The sequence below is a fragment of the Pimephales promelas genome, chromosome 6 (assembly GCF_988280905.1).
Source record: "Pimephales promelas chromosome 6, fPimPro1.hap1.1, whole genome shotgun sequence".
In the NCBI taxonomy this organism is placed as follows: domain Eukaryota; kingdom Metazoa; phylum Chordata; class Actinopteri; order Cypriniformes; family Leuciscidae; genus Pimephales; species Pimephales promelas.
In genome coordinates, this window is record NC_142774.1 from 1,359,692 (window position 1) to 1,375,312 (window position 15,621).

Here is a 15,621-nt window from a genome sequence, read left to right on the forward strand (position 1 = left end):
TTTTTGTATTTCTTTGTTTAGATCTAACGCGTTTCCTTTGTGATTACCTCAGATAAGTTTCGTTTCTAAAGATTCATTTCATTTCATTTATTTATTTATTTCAACAGGGACAATGTGCAAAAAAACATTAATTAAAGATGCTTTGCACCAGATTTAGCTTAAGCTAGTTTCCATCTGCAGTCCCCGAGCAGGTGAATTACAATACAAAATATACAATATAAAATGTTATAATTAGTCACTCAAATACAACTATCTATCAATTCATTCATTCATCATTCTCTATTTCAACCATCATGGATAAGCCCTCATGGGTGTGGAAGTCCTCAGAAAGCCTTTAAAAGCCAGCAGTGGATCTCACAGCCGTCACAAGAGAGAACAGAAGAACAACACACTTCTTTTGAAAACATAAACCTCACGAAATGGCAAACGCAGTAAGTAGGCAATTCTTTTCATTTGACATTAAAATCCTAGCAGACGCATCAAAATAATATAGTGAGAACCAAAATGTGCTGATCATATAAAAATCCTCAGTGTTTCTATTAGTCCAAACTCAGAGTGTTAAATGAGCACTGAATCAGTGTTAAAGTCAATGAGATAATTAAGTGAATAATTAAGTGATGATTGAGCATTATTTAAGACACCTGATGATAACAAGCAGAATCACTGAAGGATAGTTAAACCATCATGGTGATCAGTGTTTGATTTAGTTAGACTCTTGACCCTTGTATTTGTAACTTTTAGGTTGGTTATTGTGATTGAGTTACAATAGTCAGATGAACAAAGAAAAAAGTTGATTCAATGGTGTTAGTTGTGTTTAAACATAATCATTATTTGACCTGAATCATTAAACTCACTGAGAGCTTTGCTTCTAAGATTGCCAGGGTTAGTTCAGTATTTTACACGTAAAGCCCTGTTTAAGATCATTTCTGATTAATTAAAATGGTTAAGACTGAAATGGTATAACATAAGACATACATAATATAACCAACATCATCAGATCACCTTTTCTCTTTGTGTATCTGACTGTCATGGTGATGTACAGCAGCCAAAACATTTTAAGTTAAACATGTAAAGGTCAACTGCCAAACTAAAGCAAACACTGATCTCCATAATGGTGACTTTGAGTTTTCTCCTTTAGTGATTCTGCTTGTTATCATCAGGTGTCTTCAATAATGCTCAATCATCACTCACTCAATCAATAACTTAAATAGCACATTAACTTTAACACTCTTCAATGTTAACTTAACTCAAATTTGAACACTTTAACACTCTTGAGTTTTTGCTGTGTAGTAACATTCAGGAAACTGGACATTTTTATGTTCTTGTAATGTTAGAAATCAACATTACTATCCTGTTGAATTTTGAATCGGAAATTACGTTTAAAGAACATTTGAGGAACATTATACATTTTAAAACACGTTCCTCTAACGTCAAGAAAACGGGACATTTTCACGTTCCCAGAACCAACACTGAATATTTAGAGAACGTCTTATAACAAAATTCTGTTAGCTGGTCTCTTGTTAAGATTCTGTACAAAACATGTTTACTGTTTAGACCATACATCTATTTAGACAATTCACTATAACATTACAGTTAAAACAAACAGAAAATAGGACTAAATGGATATAATGATTAACCAGCATTTATTTACTATAATGAATAACAGTGCCAAGTTCTGTTTGCTTTATTACTAAACACTGATAACGTTCACCATAATTGCTGCCACTATCACAATGTCCTTTGTGTTTGTGTCCCGGGTGTGTTTTTTGACCCTTTGCATTGTATTTAAGTTTACTGTAGTAGTGTACTGTGTAACTCAATGTTAACTAACTTTATCTTCTCAGACAGATAACCGCTTCAAAGCAAGACGGAACAGCCGCAGAATACGAGAGTTATATCTTGAGGGAGAGCATGTCAGCTTAGAAAATCTGAAAATGAGAGATGATATAATACATGAAGAAAAAGTACAAAAGTATCTCTCCAAAGAAATAACAGCTTATCCAACTCCTGTTGAATTTCACATCACAGAATTGACCCATGTCACTAACAAAACTAGCCTTCGGGAGATCTGGGATTTGGAGGGATTTGAAAAAGATTGGTTTTCATGGTGGAGCCTGAAGATCAACGAAGCGGATATAAGAGCAGCCGAGGAGCGTTTCCTCGAGAGTTCAATCCCAGACAGAAGCAAAGAAGAAACAGCAGCTCAGCAGCCGTTCCTGAGAGATTTCACCACATCACCAGCATTCATAAATGACACCTCACGCTACGGCAACTTCCGCTTCACGTTTCCTCTGACAGAACTGATGGAGGCCTACAAGAAGCAGATGTGTGAGGACAAAGAGCCGGTTCTCAGGGTATACGAGACCAAACTTTTCAAGCAGGAGATTGAGTATGTTGTTCTCGTTCACAGCCCTCAGTTTAATGAGGAGTTTAATACATATCCATTGCTTACATCCAGCCCACTGGCTTCTTATGAGGGAAATCAGATCATCTGGAGAGCACAAGCCATTTGTGAAACCCACAACTACCAACTGGAAATCCATGGAAAAACAGCAGTGAAACAAGCCATGTATTCATACCAGTATTATGTGTGGGATCAGCTTAGCCTTGTCTTTTTCATCAATGAGGATAAGGTCCTTACCTTTCCTAAAATAAAGCTTAAAGCAAGCCTTAGCTGTTGTGAAGTTGATCAAAACATAAACCTTTCAAATGGAGAAAACTGCTCTTCCATTAATGAAGCTGAGAAATTCCTTGAAAGCTTTCAAGATGATGATGAAAAGAAAGATGAAAAGGAAGAAAATGCATTTGGGGAGGTGAAAATGGAAATGGACTAAAAATGTACAAGTTTTTTCAGCTCTGTGACTTTGTGGTTTTACCCATCCATGCTAATAGATTTTGTTGAGAAATTAAAGTAAATAAAAGTTAGAGGATGATTTGGCTTGTCATTAAACATCTGTTTATGGGATCAAACAAACTGAAATTGTTCAAACTCTGGATTGTTCAAAATAAATACCCCATTTTTTAAACTAAAATGCTCTCTATCATTCTTTCATATGGTGGTCAGTGTTTGCAAGAGTATTGCGCTTGTATCCGCTTCCCTCTTCAAGTGAATGTATCAGTGCTACATACAGATGTTACATTACAGAGACATTTTAACTTGATCTGATGCTTAAAAGTAGCCTAACCATCACTGCAACACAATGAAAACACATTTTTTGGACATATTTATACAAATATAAACATTAACCTGCAGTTTTATTCCAGTTTCCAAATGACAAACATGTGTAGGTCACATGACCAAATGTCTCAACAAAACCAAGCCAAAATGTGAAGACAAAAAATTATACACAATTTTATGATACAAAACTTAATATGATTATGTATTAGTTTTAGCTTAAATGATTTTGCAGACAATAGAATAAACAAAAAAGCACAAAATCAGTGGTGCAGGAGATATAAATTATGCAAATATCAATTATTAAGAGGTGCCTAATGTCTGCCTAATACATAGACCTTAGTCGATGAGATGTCAAATTGAATTATACCTGAATAAAAATGAGTCTGAGGCGAAGGAACGGTCCTTGATCACGTCACTTTCCAAACTCACAACTTTCAAAATGTATCTACTAATATTTTTCTGGAAAGATGTTTTGTTGGTAGAACATTTGTCATTCTTTTAAACAACAAAATAATACAGTGAATCAGAAATTAAATAATACCCTGACTAAGGTCTACTGAAAAGAGAGAAAACACATTGACCTCACAGTGATTATACAGTATGAGATCCAGCAGTGTCATCATCATCATCTATGAAGAATTTTAAATGCATAATAAGACACAAACATTTGAACTACTGACATTTAGATAAAGTGATCACTGTGAGATCAAATTGTTGACTGGGAATGATACTTGTTTACAGTTTGTTACAAAACTTTGTGCAAAGCGTTATGGGATATATGGAAACAGGTGGAGATTCGATGAACGCACAAGCCTGGGCGAGACGGAAAGGAACAAAAAAAATGAAGTATTTCTGGAAACACCGTAAGAGAAAGCGAAACTCCCAAACGAAGCACAAGGAAGTGCAGACGGACTACACGAAATTTACTTCAACAAGATATGTAAGTATAGAGTTCCATATTTATCAAATGTTTTCAATATCTGATATAAAGTTTCTTAGAAATGTTGAGAGATTAAGATGACATTCTTAATGCCTCAGACAAAAAGTTGCCTATTAAATATTAACAATTAGTCTTTTACTTCTAAATGTAAATCCTTTGTATGGATTCACATTGTGAATGTGTGGATTCACACATTCAGGATTTTCACTTTGATCGACATAGTCAGCATTAGCCTACAATCAATCTACGACTTAAAGGGAAGTAATAAAAAGGTTGCTTTTTAAAGGTGATCGAACTTGAGAGAAATCATTAGATACAGTAGTTATTTGATCCTGCCGGACACTATTTCTTCTATATTTTGATTAAATAAATTAAAAAAATTCTCCACCTGTTGTGCATAAACAAGCCTGATGACGTGCTGTAGGCAATTCCTCCCCCTCAAAATAAATGTTTAACTTAATTTATACAATTATCGTGTATTTAAGTCATTTCTCGTCTAGCTCATTCTGATTGGTTAAACTGACCTTATTATTAAGCAGTGGATTCAACGGATACTTTGACCTTTAATGTACAGTAAATGACTCATAGTAAAAGTGTCGTCACTCACTTGATGCTAAGCAACAACAAATATTTTGAACCGAGAAAAAGAAAAAAATAGTTTATTTTAGCCCTTCCACACAACATTGCAAACCATGCAGATTTTATAAGTTTGAAATCTATGTACTGACCTAAGAGGTCAATATGTGACATGATCCTCCTTAAACATCTTTTCACTACTAATGTACAATTCAGAGTTCGCCTAACCTCTACTTATTGAATTCCTGCTTTCATCTACTTTCTGAACAGGTTTTAGGAGTGGAGTGTAACTGCATCGTGAGCTATTATCAATAGTTGTGTTTGTGAACTGTTTTAAAGAGCACAATTAATGATTTACAGTTCCAGAATCAAGACTGTTTCTTTCTCCCATGCAGTGACAGAAAATGGAAACTAAAAAGCTGATTCTGGATGCGCTCGACGAGATTGTGAAAGCAGATTTCAAGCGGTTCATCTGGCACCTGTGGAACGGCGTCGGATCAGACATCGAGCCTATTCCTCGGGCAAAGCTGGAGGACGCGGATCGCCAGGAGGTTGTGGATTGCATGGTTCAGAAGTACAGCACTAATGCTGGGACTGTTGCAGTGCAAGTGCTGGTGAACATCAACCAAAATGATCTCGCTGACAAACTTCATTTGAAACTTCAGAAAGGTAAAGGAAAATCTATTTATACTGGTTTATGATTTAGTGCTGCACTCTGAAGTATATCATAATCCATGCAGACAAAAAACAGTTGATAATGACGGATCATTGTTTTCAAGCTTGTGCTTTATATAATGAAAAATGAAGTTGTTCTGGTATTAAATGTACTCTATCATTTGCTTAATGTCATATTGTTTGTGTTTTGATGGCTGTATTTGCTTGTCTCGTATAAAACAAACATCCTCTTATTTCTCTCTTCTTCAAGCGGGTTCTGGCCGATAAGGACGAGTTTATCTCGATCACGTGACGACTGCTCCGCTACTGTAATGTGCTCATAGAGGACTCTGGGAGATCTATGAGGGTCCTGACTCCATCTTCAGCCCTTCTTCATCTCTAAACAAGGGCTTTAAAACATAATCACGGTCTAATCAACAATCTGCCACAATAATATTATGAATTTTTCTGTTTTATCTTATTCTGCGAGTAATGAAACTAAAGCCATTCATCGTGGAGGCTTCATTTAAGCAGTTAAATTAAAATTAAAAGTCACATCTATAATAATAAAGTCAAGAGACTCTCCTAATGTGACGCCTGATGAGATCTTATAATATATAGTTTGATAAAGTTCATATTTTTGCTGATTGCGTATAATGGGTGACATATTATTGCTTGAGCAGTTACATTTTATTTGTGTAGTTTTTTAGTAGTTATAATTATTCTCAAAATTTGGTGTTGGATGTTGTTAAACAATCATAATTGGTAATGGATGATGAATGATTAAGGTATTGAACGGTTTGTTTGGGGATTGATCAATATGGATATAGATAACTGATGGATCGTTATTTCTATATATTTGGAGAGTGTGAGTTGTCTGGTCAAACGAGAGCGATTTATGGAAAAACACAGACAGCAAGCAACCATTGAAACAATGTTAAATCAATATTAATGTGTCAATGTTAACCACATTGGGTCAATATCATGCTTGCACTCTCAGGAAATGAAATTAAAATACATTCCTGTCACGCCTAGAGAATTTGCCATTGCTTTTGATGCTGTTCCCACAGGTGTTGTTGCATTGTTTAGAGGTTTCGAAAGCTCTTTGTTTGCCACACCACCTGTTTTTGAGCTCTCTTTCAGAAAGATATTTTAACAAATCTTATGAAATTATCTATTGGAGCAATTTTATGAATATTGTGGACTGGAGAAAAGTTTGGTTATTGCTAAATAAATACATTACTGTAAATAAGGTCAGAGAAGTCTCATTTAAATTAACTCATAGATTCTATCCCGTGAAAGGTTACCTAAAAAAGTTTCAACCTGACATTGACATAAAATGTGATTTTTGCAATGAACAAGCTTAAACTGCTGTACACTTATTTTGGGACTGTATAACTATACCAAATTGTTTTGGAAGAGCTTTTGCAGGTATATCACTGATTTCGTATACCCTATTTTTTCTTTATTTGGGAAATATTTTTATTTGGTTTTATTAATACGGAGAAAAACTTTGAGAAACAATTTTACTTTATAAATCTATTACCTCTCCTAGCAAAATGTCATATTCATAAGTGTAAATTTTCCAATCATAGGTCATTATTCAAAGTCTTTCTCAACGAATTTCACCAATACCTTCAAACTCCAGACGCCTACTCTCGCATACATGTCAAACGAGGCAAGGCGCGTCTCAAACAAGCCTATTTACTCGTATATGTGTAACAGAAACAACATTCACAGGTTCATTACATATGTGAACATACAAATAATAATAATATTACTAATGATGCTTCTTTCATAATTCACAATGCATTTGTGTAAAAAAAAAAATATAATAATATGGAGAAATATCTTTAAATTCAAAGTGTTTATTTTGTTGTTACCTGATTTAAAAATATCCAAATTGGCCAAATATATATTTTTAATCATTATATAAAACAAACTATTATTATAGGCTATATAAATATATTCCTAGGCTAAAATCGCAGGATATCAGAAGTTATAGGCTACGTCGTCAACGTTTCTGCCATTTGGATTGTAGATTCTAATGTCGAAATATAATGATTTGTGTAAAATCCCATGTAAAGAAGAAAATAAATGGCAGAAAATTTTGATATAGTAGGTAACATGAAGTATCCGTTCTGAACTTAACTCAGCATGCGACCGGTTAAATACCCCTAAACCTACCCCGTCAACTAACCGACGTTAAAGGTAAAGCGTCAGTTGTATGACGGCCCGGGATCGTCATGTAACCGATGTTTAAGGGTGCCCTAAAAAGGCAGATGTTGACGTATGGTCAAAAGACGTCCCAAGACGTATGACTTCTTGGGATAAGACTGTGTTAACACAGTTGACCGGGTGGTTTAAAGCCTTGGAATGGCATCTCTTCTCTTCCGTCTCGGCTGGAGCGTGGGCGTGCCACAAGGTCGGAAAGGATGGGGTGTGGGTGTGGCATAAGGGCCGTTTCTCAATGCGTTCTTGTCTGTAGCCTACTTGTGTTCTTGTATACTTGTTAAAAGTCATCAGTCACTGCCCAAGTACTGTTCCAATTCAAAGCTCACGTCTAGCCAAGTCCAGTTCAAATCCCCGGATGTGTTCTTGATCCTTATTATTGCAATTGACAGTAATAGGTTTTGATGCTTTTCTTTAAGTTATTTAAAAAATAGAGATAAAAGTATCTTTGTTTGTGTGTATGTGCATGTATTATTGTTTTCACAGGTATACAAGTGTGATTTAAAAAACTAGGTTAGAGAGTTAAAGCAACCAACAATTAGCCTCAAAACACAAAGGAGATTTGTGTGTGTGTGTGTGTGTGTGTCTGTGACCACACTTCCTTCCTTCGAAAAAATGTGCTGAGGATCCTCTTTTTTACTCTGACTCGAGCGCTTGTATTGGTTGCTGCTCGCGCGCTCGGATGTGGGACGGAACGGATAAAAGAGATAGTGAAACCAAACCGCCAAACTAAAGCACAAACACAAGTCTACAGGAAACTCTGATCCGCTAAACTGTGAGTAGAGCATCCTATAATCACTTTAAACAGTTATTTCAATATCTGCTATTATATTTTTAATACGAAGCAACTAAAGGACATGGTGAAAGAAAATATATGTGATAGAAAATTGAGCTTTTTTTAATAACTTATAATAAATAAGTTTAATAAACTTAATTTTATTAAAATAAATTTAATAAACTTTTTTTGTTGCGTTTACCCGAGAAACTTTACTTGATGTTGTGTCTAAGAACACAAAGATTTTGCGAGCGAACGCAACAGTTTTTGCGAGAGAATTACGCCTTATATGTGGCCTTATATGGTTTCCGAGTGTTACTCATTCTTAGAAAGGGTTCTCATTACTCTCAAAAAAAAAAGGTATCTATTGTGGCGGTGCCCTTTTAAAATGTAGCTACACCTGTGTACCTATATTAGAAGAACCCTCGTCCATCGTCCCACACTGATAAAAATGATTTTTGTTTTGAAGTAAATACTACATAAAAAAACAATTTCATTTACATGAAAAAGGTTAGTTCAGGCAAGAATAAAAAAAAGAAGTAAATTCTATAATAGAACTCAATTAAATCGTGTAGAAATGAAAGCGTAAATATCAACATTATAAAATTAAGTAAAATTACTCAGTTTTTCTGATACTGGTGTTCACATCACGCACTGGGCCATGAATTAATGAGTTTGATTTTTCACTGTTTTCCAGCTGTATTTACACTATTTTATCATTGCTTTTGTTGTTAGGATTAGTAATTTGCCATTTTGTGACATTTGGAGTTCATTTTCTACTTAAAATCACACATTCATTTCAAACACAAAAACGATCTATCAAATGTTACCGTCATTGTGTATTGTCTAAGTATTGAGGTCTGCATTCACTTGCAACATAAAAAGAGAAGACATGATGAGACACACTGCAAGTAATGATTACTTAAACAGGGTCGTCTAATTCAATGATTTATTGTAAGTACGAAATGTTGTATTAAGACAAAATTCAATTAAATAGAATAGATATTACTTAATCTTTACGTAGCTAAATAAAACTTACTTAATTTCTTTTGTCACTTTCCCTTAACGTACTTAAGTTTACTTAATTATATGTGTGAAATTTACTCAAAAAATATCAGTCCAAAAACTTGCCTTGAAAAAATTAAGTAAATTTTACTTATTGTTTTTTACAGTGCAGTGTCAGTGTCGCTAAAGGAAAGCGTCAGTTAGTTAGAGGACGCGGTTAGGTTTAGGTGTGGGGTGGGGGTAGGGTACACGCGATCCTAGGGCATCATCTAACTGACGCTAAAGGGCGCCTAAAGCGTCAGATATTGAAGCATGTCCAAATGCTTCCCAAGGCGTCAGTTAGGTGACGCCTTGGGAGTGAGAATGGGCTGCAGGTTTCGAACATTTTTTTTTCTGAGAGGGAATTAATGTTCTGAGGAACAAGGTCCTGCACTAATTTATTGGAAGTAGTGCAAGTCTGTAAATGTAACTCGCGTTCTTCTGTCCCGATATTTGAAACGTTCGTCCTCATTAGGCTAATCAAAAGCTTTTTCACTATTGAGTGGTTTCTGCGCGACGCGGGGATCGTTTTGCTTTGATTAGTTCACACACACTTTGACACTCAGTTTTTCCTGTCAGAGCAAAACAATCACAGGAGAAAGCAGAATCACGTCCCAAGTTCTCACAGTTGTGTGATTTTATTGTCAAAATGTTAAAACAAATATTATGTCATTTGGAAATAAAATAGGCACAATTTAAATGAAATTGTTTATTTGACTGGCTTTGTCGAGTGAAAGACGGAAAACAATGCAACAATAATGTGTAGGCCTACTTTTCTTGTAGAAATGAAATTGTAAAAACATTTTTTCTTTGCAGAAAAAATATTTTAAATAAGAGTAGCTACAAGTATTAAGTTTAATTTCCACATGAGTAAAGCACAAATAATGGTAATCAGTTAAAATAATTCTAATTGGATTGACAGTGTTGCTCATCATTATGCACAATTTTTAAAATGAGCCACTAGGTGTCAGTCGTGAGTATTAAACGCTGTGTGCCCACAGCCTGAATATTGAATTGGCTTTATGCACAGCTGCACTACTTCCTGAACTTCAGCCAGCTCCTTGTTTCCTGTCTGCCATTATTGGACAAACTTGATTAATTCAGGTGTGCCTGACCTCAGTAGTCACGGCAACAATAATCAGACACACCTCAATGAATCAAGTTTGCCCAATAATGGCAGACAGGAAACAAGGAGCGGAAGTAGTGCAGCTGTGCATAAAGCCAATTGTCAATAAACTGATAAAATTTAGTAGAACATCACATAAACTCACTTCATACATTTATTTTGTTCAAAACTCACCATTATGGTGATCAGTGTTCCATTTGGTTAGGCACTTGAAACTTAATTTGTTCTATTGTAATTCTCTTTGATGCTGATATGCAATAAGAAATTAAAGTTATTTGGTTTAAAAGGAAGATAAGTAATACACGTATATAACATAATTATATTTTATGTAAAATAATGGTACATTAAAATTATCTTAACCTTGTCAACTTTTTAACTGAGTTGACATAAGTTCTATATTTGTAATAATATCTTGCAGTTGATCATGTTTGAGTCGCACAGACTTCAACATTCAGCATGCAAAACACAGAAATGGGAACAAATACATTTTAATTAAAGTAAATTACCCCCAGTAAGTACTCTCAGTTCTTATGTTGTTATGTTATCTAAAATTCATATTTTAATTAGTTTTATTAAGGCAATCGGTTTTCATGATAATCATCCAATCAAGACTTTTCTGTCTTTGCCTTTTCTATAGTGAAAAAAAATGGAAGCTATAGAGCTGATGAATGAGGCACTTGAGAATCTTGTGGATGATGACATCAAAAAATTTAAGTGGGTCCTGTGGAATGGTCTGATACCAGACATCGAGCCTATTCCTCGAGCAAAGCTTGAGAAAGCTGACCGGACAGATGTTGTGGATCGCATGGTAGAGAAGTACAGTGATAATGCTGGGAAGATCGCAGTACAAGCGCTGCGCAACATCAATCAAAATCATGCTGCAAAAACCCTCGAGTCAAAACTTCCGAGAGGTAAAGAATAACAATTTATTCTAGTTTAAGATTGAGTAGTAGTCATTATTATGAAAAAATAATCAGAATTATCCATGAAATTGTACAGTTACGTTAATTTTTTGTGTATAAAAATGTGTTTATTATAAATAATACAATAAAATACGTGAATATTGTGCAATAGATCAAACAGAAAATTAGTTTGAAAACAGGGCTGTGATTCAAAGTCATATATAACAAGCAGTAACATAGCAGTACTAAAATATGCATATTTGCCCCTAAGATGGGTTGAAATTTACATAAAGTTACAAATAAACTGTGTATGACCTGAAAACAAGGACCTTGAATGTGCTGTAGATATCATTCATAAACAGCTGTAGCTGCAGACAGATGTAGAGAACGTCCTTTATTCTAGCGGCTGTATTGTGATGTGTGTTTTCAGTTCAGCAGCCTGAGCCGGTGGACCAAAGAAATGCTTCAGTGTCTGTGGAGGATCATCAGCCCATCCAGTCTGACTGGAAGAGACCATACGGCATTACTCCGAGCAGCCAAGAGTTTAAGAGAACAATTCTCAGAAACAACGGAGATGATGCAAGTATCTCTGATTCAATATAAATTTGTGAAAACTTCCCGTCCTGCACGAGCAGGTGTGATGAATAAATGAGTTACCATAGCAACCAATTAAAGATAGAAACATGAACAAAGAACACAGGAAATGACATAAACTTAAGTCCATGATAGTGAAATGTCTATGAGAGGATCTGAACGCTGATGACTGTGGCCCTCCAGAAGCCTCTGCACATTAATCTGCTCTTCATACCCTTCATTTTTAATATGAAAAAGTACGCTGTTAAAGGAGTAGTTCACGAGTTCAAATTTCCTGATCATTTTCCCATGTCATTCAAGATGTGTGTCTTTCTTTCTAAAGGAACTAATCCTTTAAACACACTCTTTAAGCACAATATTAAAAAAAAATTGTTCTCTCATGATATCTAGAAACAAAACATAAATATTGATATGACATCTAAATCCCTTTTTTATGATTTTATATTATCATATTGTTGAATAATCTATATCGTATTATTCACATTGCATTTCTAATCACTCCTTATTAGTTCAGGGGACTCTATTCTGCTAATACTGATGTTTTCTCAGGTTTATATCCCGAAGGACAAGTCTCAGAGGAGACGTTTAGCTCTGCTGATCACCAACATACATTTCAAGGACTCATCATATGACAGAGATGGAGCCGAGAGAGACCATGAGAACATGGAGTGGCTGCTGACGGCTCTGGGTTACAGAGTTGAGAAATACACAGATCTAACTGGGGAAGTGCGTATAAAACTAGTGGATTTCTAGAGTATATATAGAAATGGGGACACATATTTTACAATGCATTATATAATATGCCTTTCTTTAAAAAAATGTATTGACAGGAAATAAAGGATAAAGTCAGGAACTTCGCCAGACGTACTGAACATCGAGACTCGGACAGCACCTTTGTGGTTCTGATGTCTCATGGGGACAGAATCGACAATAAAGATGCCATTATAGGTGTCGACTATCCGAAAAACCCCAATGATTTCTTCTTTGTTGACGACATCTTCTCTCATCTGAACTCAAAGAACTGTCCTGCTCTGATCGACAAACCAAAGGTTATTCTGATCCAAGCCTGCAGAGGAGGTTCGACATTACTGATACAACTCAGCTCCTCCTATCATACTTCTGTTTCTCTTTGTACTCAGAGTTTTTCCTGGATTTACTGTAATATTGTTACATATTTAATTAACCATTTCTCTGTCCAGGTCACCCAGGAGGTGTTGAAATACAATCAGATGCCATTGTGCACTTAGAGAAAGACTTTGTGTGTTTTAAGTCCTGCCTCCCTGGTGAGTGCTCAGAAAAAACACAGATTTCTGAAATTGAAATGCAGATCACACTGTTCATTTTTTTCATGGTCAAAAATAAAGCAACTGTTGTCCTTTTTGTTTACAGTAAAACAATGTTAATTTAAGATTGATTCACACCTTAAAGAAGGTGAACTGGGTTGCTTTGTGAAGTTCTTCATCCTACCAATGTTTTTCCTCCACAGGTATCAGTGCATACAGGCATATTTTCGAAGGAAGTTTTTTTATCTGTTACATCATTGATGTGTTCTGTAAATGGGCTCATATTGATGACATTATGGAGTTGTTCAGGAAGGTAAAAGTTAAAAATCTCATTTAAATTGGTTTGCTTTATAAGTCTTGACATGGTGCATTGCTCAGCTAAAATGAATACAGGTGTTTGCTGCGTGTCACATTTAAATTTGATCTTTTTATTATAGATCGCCTTACGCATGGAGAAAGATCCACGATTCACAGGTCTGAAGAAACTAATGCCATGTATTGACAGGACGTCCCTTCCCAAGAAATTCTACCTGTTCCCTGGACTCTGAGGATGGAAAATCAGTTTAAGGCAAGACACCTGAAATCTACAACAGAAATGTAGATAGTTTCATAAAAAAAAACCCATGAAACTATGCTATATAACATTATCTCAAGACCAGTGAACGAGTGTCTTGCCTTGAATCAAGTTAAAGGGGAATTTTATGCAAAAATTCATTCCAAATATATAAAGGCATTGCATGGATAATCATTTTACTCTCATTTAATAAATTTTTTTTTTAATATACTTTTCTATTTTCATACTACTATATTTACCAATTAACAGCTAAGGAGTCTTCTTCCATCCGATATCTTCTTCTTCTTCTTTTTATATAACTTTGATAAATGAATCAATAAAGCTTTTATAATCTGTTATCTGCCTTTGTCTCTTGCCTCCAGCATGTGTGTTTGTAGAAGATTTCACGAGTCCGACTCATAATTAATATATCAGACTGAAACTAACAAAAACTAACAAAACTGTCCTGTTGCTCAGAAGCTTTTGTGTAGCCCTCTCAATGCTGACAAACTGTGTTTATAAAACAAATATATAAAAATATCAACAGTCAAATGTCAAAGTACCATAAGAATTATAGTTTTAATAATTTCATTATAAAATAGTGTTTAATAGGGATGTCCCGATCAGGTTTTTTTGCCCTCAAGTCCGAGTCCGAGTCATTTGATTCTGAGTATCTGGGATACCGAGTCCCAATCCGATACTTCTATAATATATACAAAAAATAATAAAGAAGAGCGAAAAAACAGACCCAGATTCCAAGATGTTGCTTATTTTAATTTAATTTGCCTTATTTTAACATTTGACAACTCTGTTAACAAACAGAGCACTTTTGTGAGGTAGCTTGAACAATCAGGTAATAAACATAAATTCTTCACTTTTGGACTTTAGTGCAAATATATATATATATATATATAACTTTGAAACCCAGAAGAGAACTACAAAGTAGGCCTAGGCTACTTTTGGCAGATTTTGACACAGTGCTACAACTAAAATCTATTTAACACAATCTCATCCCAAAAAGTCATATAACTGACGTCTTGGGACGTTTTTTGACCATACGTCAATATCCGCCTTTTTAGGGACCCCTTAAACGTCGGTAGATGGCGATCCCGGGCCGTCATACAACTGACGCTTTACCTTTAACGTCAGTAAGGTGACGGGTTAGGTTTAGGTCTGGGGTAGAGTTAGGATCCCATAACCTCATCTACCGACGTTTAAGGGGGCCCTAAAAAGGCGAATATTGACGTATGGTCAAAAGACGTCCCAAAACGTCAGTAATATGACGTCTTGGGATGAGACCGGGTTGATCTATTTATCACTGCGTCGCTACACCAACCATCATGTTAACGATCAGCCTAACAGTATTTGATTTGGTACAATTCATTAATTTCAAACATGAAGCAAGCTTACCTTTACACTTGCCAAAGGTCCAGAAATGAGCTGTGTGTCCAGTCACGTTGGTATGACCCGTCTCCCGGTCAACCATATTTCCTGGTCAACTAGTGTAGTTTCCCGTTCAATAGCCTAAATCAATGACTTTTCAACACATTCAGCGATCGCCTGTTAAACCAAATATCAACGTTAAATCAATAAAAGATAAATAAAGATAACTATAAAAAGATATCTAAAGATAACTATAGATCAATGTTGTTCCAATATCGTTGCGTTGCCATCAACATTAGAGAGTCCCTATCATGGAGTTTTGAAAATGACTGTTCATATGGTGTGGAATACAGCTCTAAGGAATGAAAACATACTGCAAAG

The 15,621-nt window shown here is 35.3% G+C and overlaps 2 protein-coding genes across 2 annotated transcripts; both read left to right on the plus strand.

Moving 5' to 3' along the window:
• Nucleotides 1–347: 347 nt before the first annotated feature.
• Nucleotides 348–3,010, plus strand: LOC120487932 (uncharacterized). Its single transcript, XM_089132776.1, has 2 exons — nucleotides 348–431; nucleotides 1,845–3,010. The coding sequence occupies exons 1-2, from the start codon at nucleotides 420–422 to the stop codon at nucleotides 2,832–2,834; spliced, it is 1,002 nt and encodes a 333-aa protein (XP_088988902.1). The 5' UTR covers nucleotides 348–419; the 3' UTR covers nucleotides 2,835–3,010.
• A 5,257-nt stretch (nucleotides 3,011–8,267) lies between these two features.
• caspb (caspase b) lies at nucleotides 8,268–14,214 on the plus strand. Its single transcript, XM_039684360.2, has 8 exons — nucleotides 8,268–8,355; nucleotides 11,163–11,436; nucleotides 11,858–12,006; nucleotides 12,571–12,747; nucleotides 12,852–13,098; nucleotides 13,221–13,304; nucleotides 13,508–13,617; nucleotides 13,742–14,214. Exons 2-8 carry the CDS (start codon nucleotides 11,172–11,174, stop codon nucleotides 13,850–13,852), a joined length of 1,143 nt encoding a protein of 380 aa, XP_039540294.2. The 5' UTR covers nucleotides 8,268–8,355; nucleotides 11,163–11,171; the 3' UTR covers nucleotides 13,853–14,214.
• Nucleotides 14,215–15,621: the final 1,407 nt, after the last annotated feature.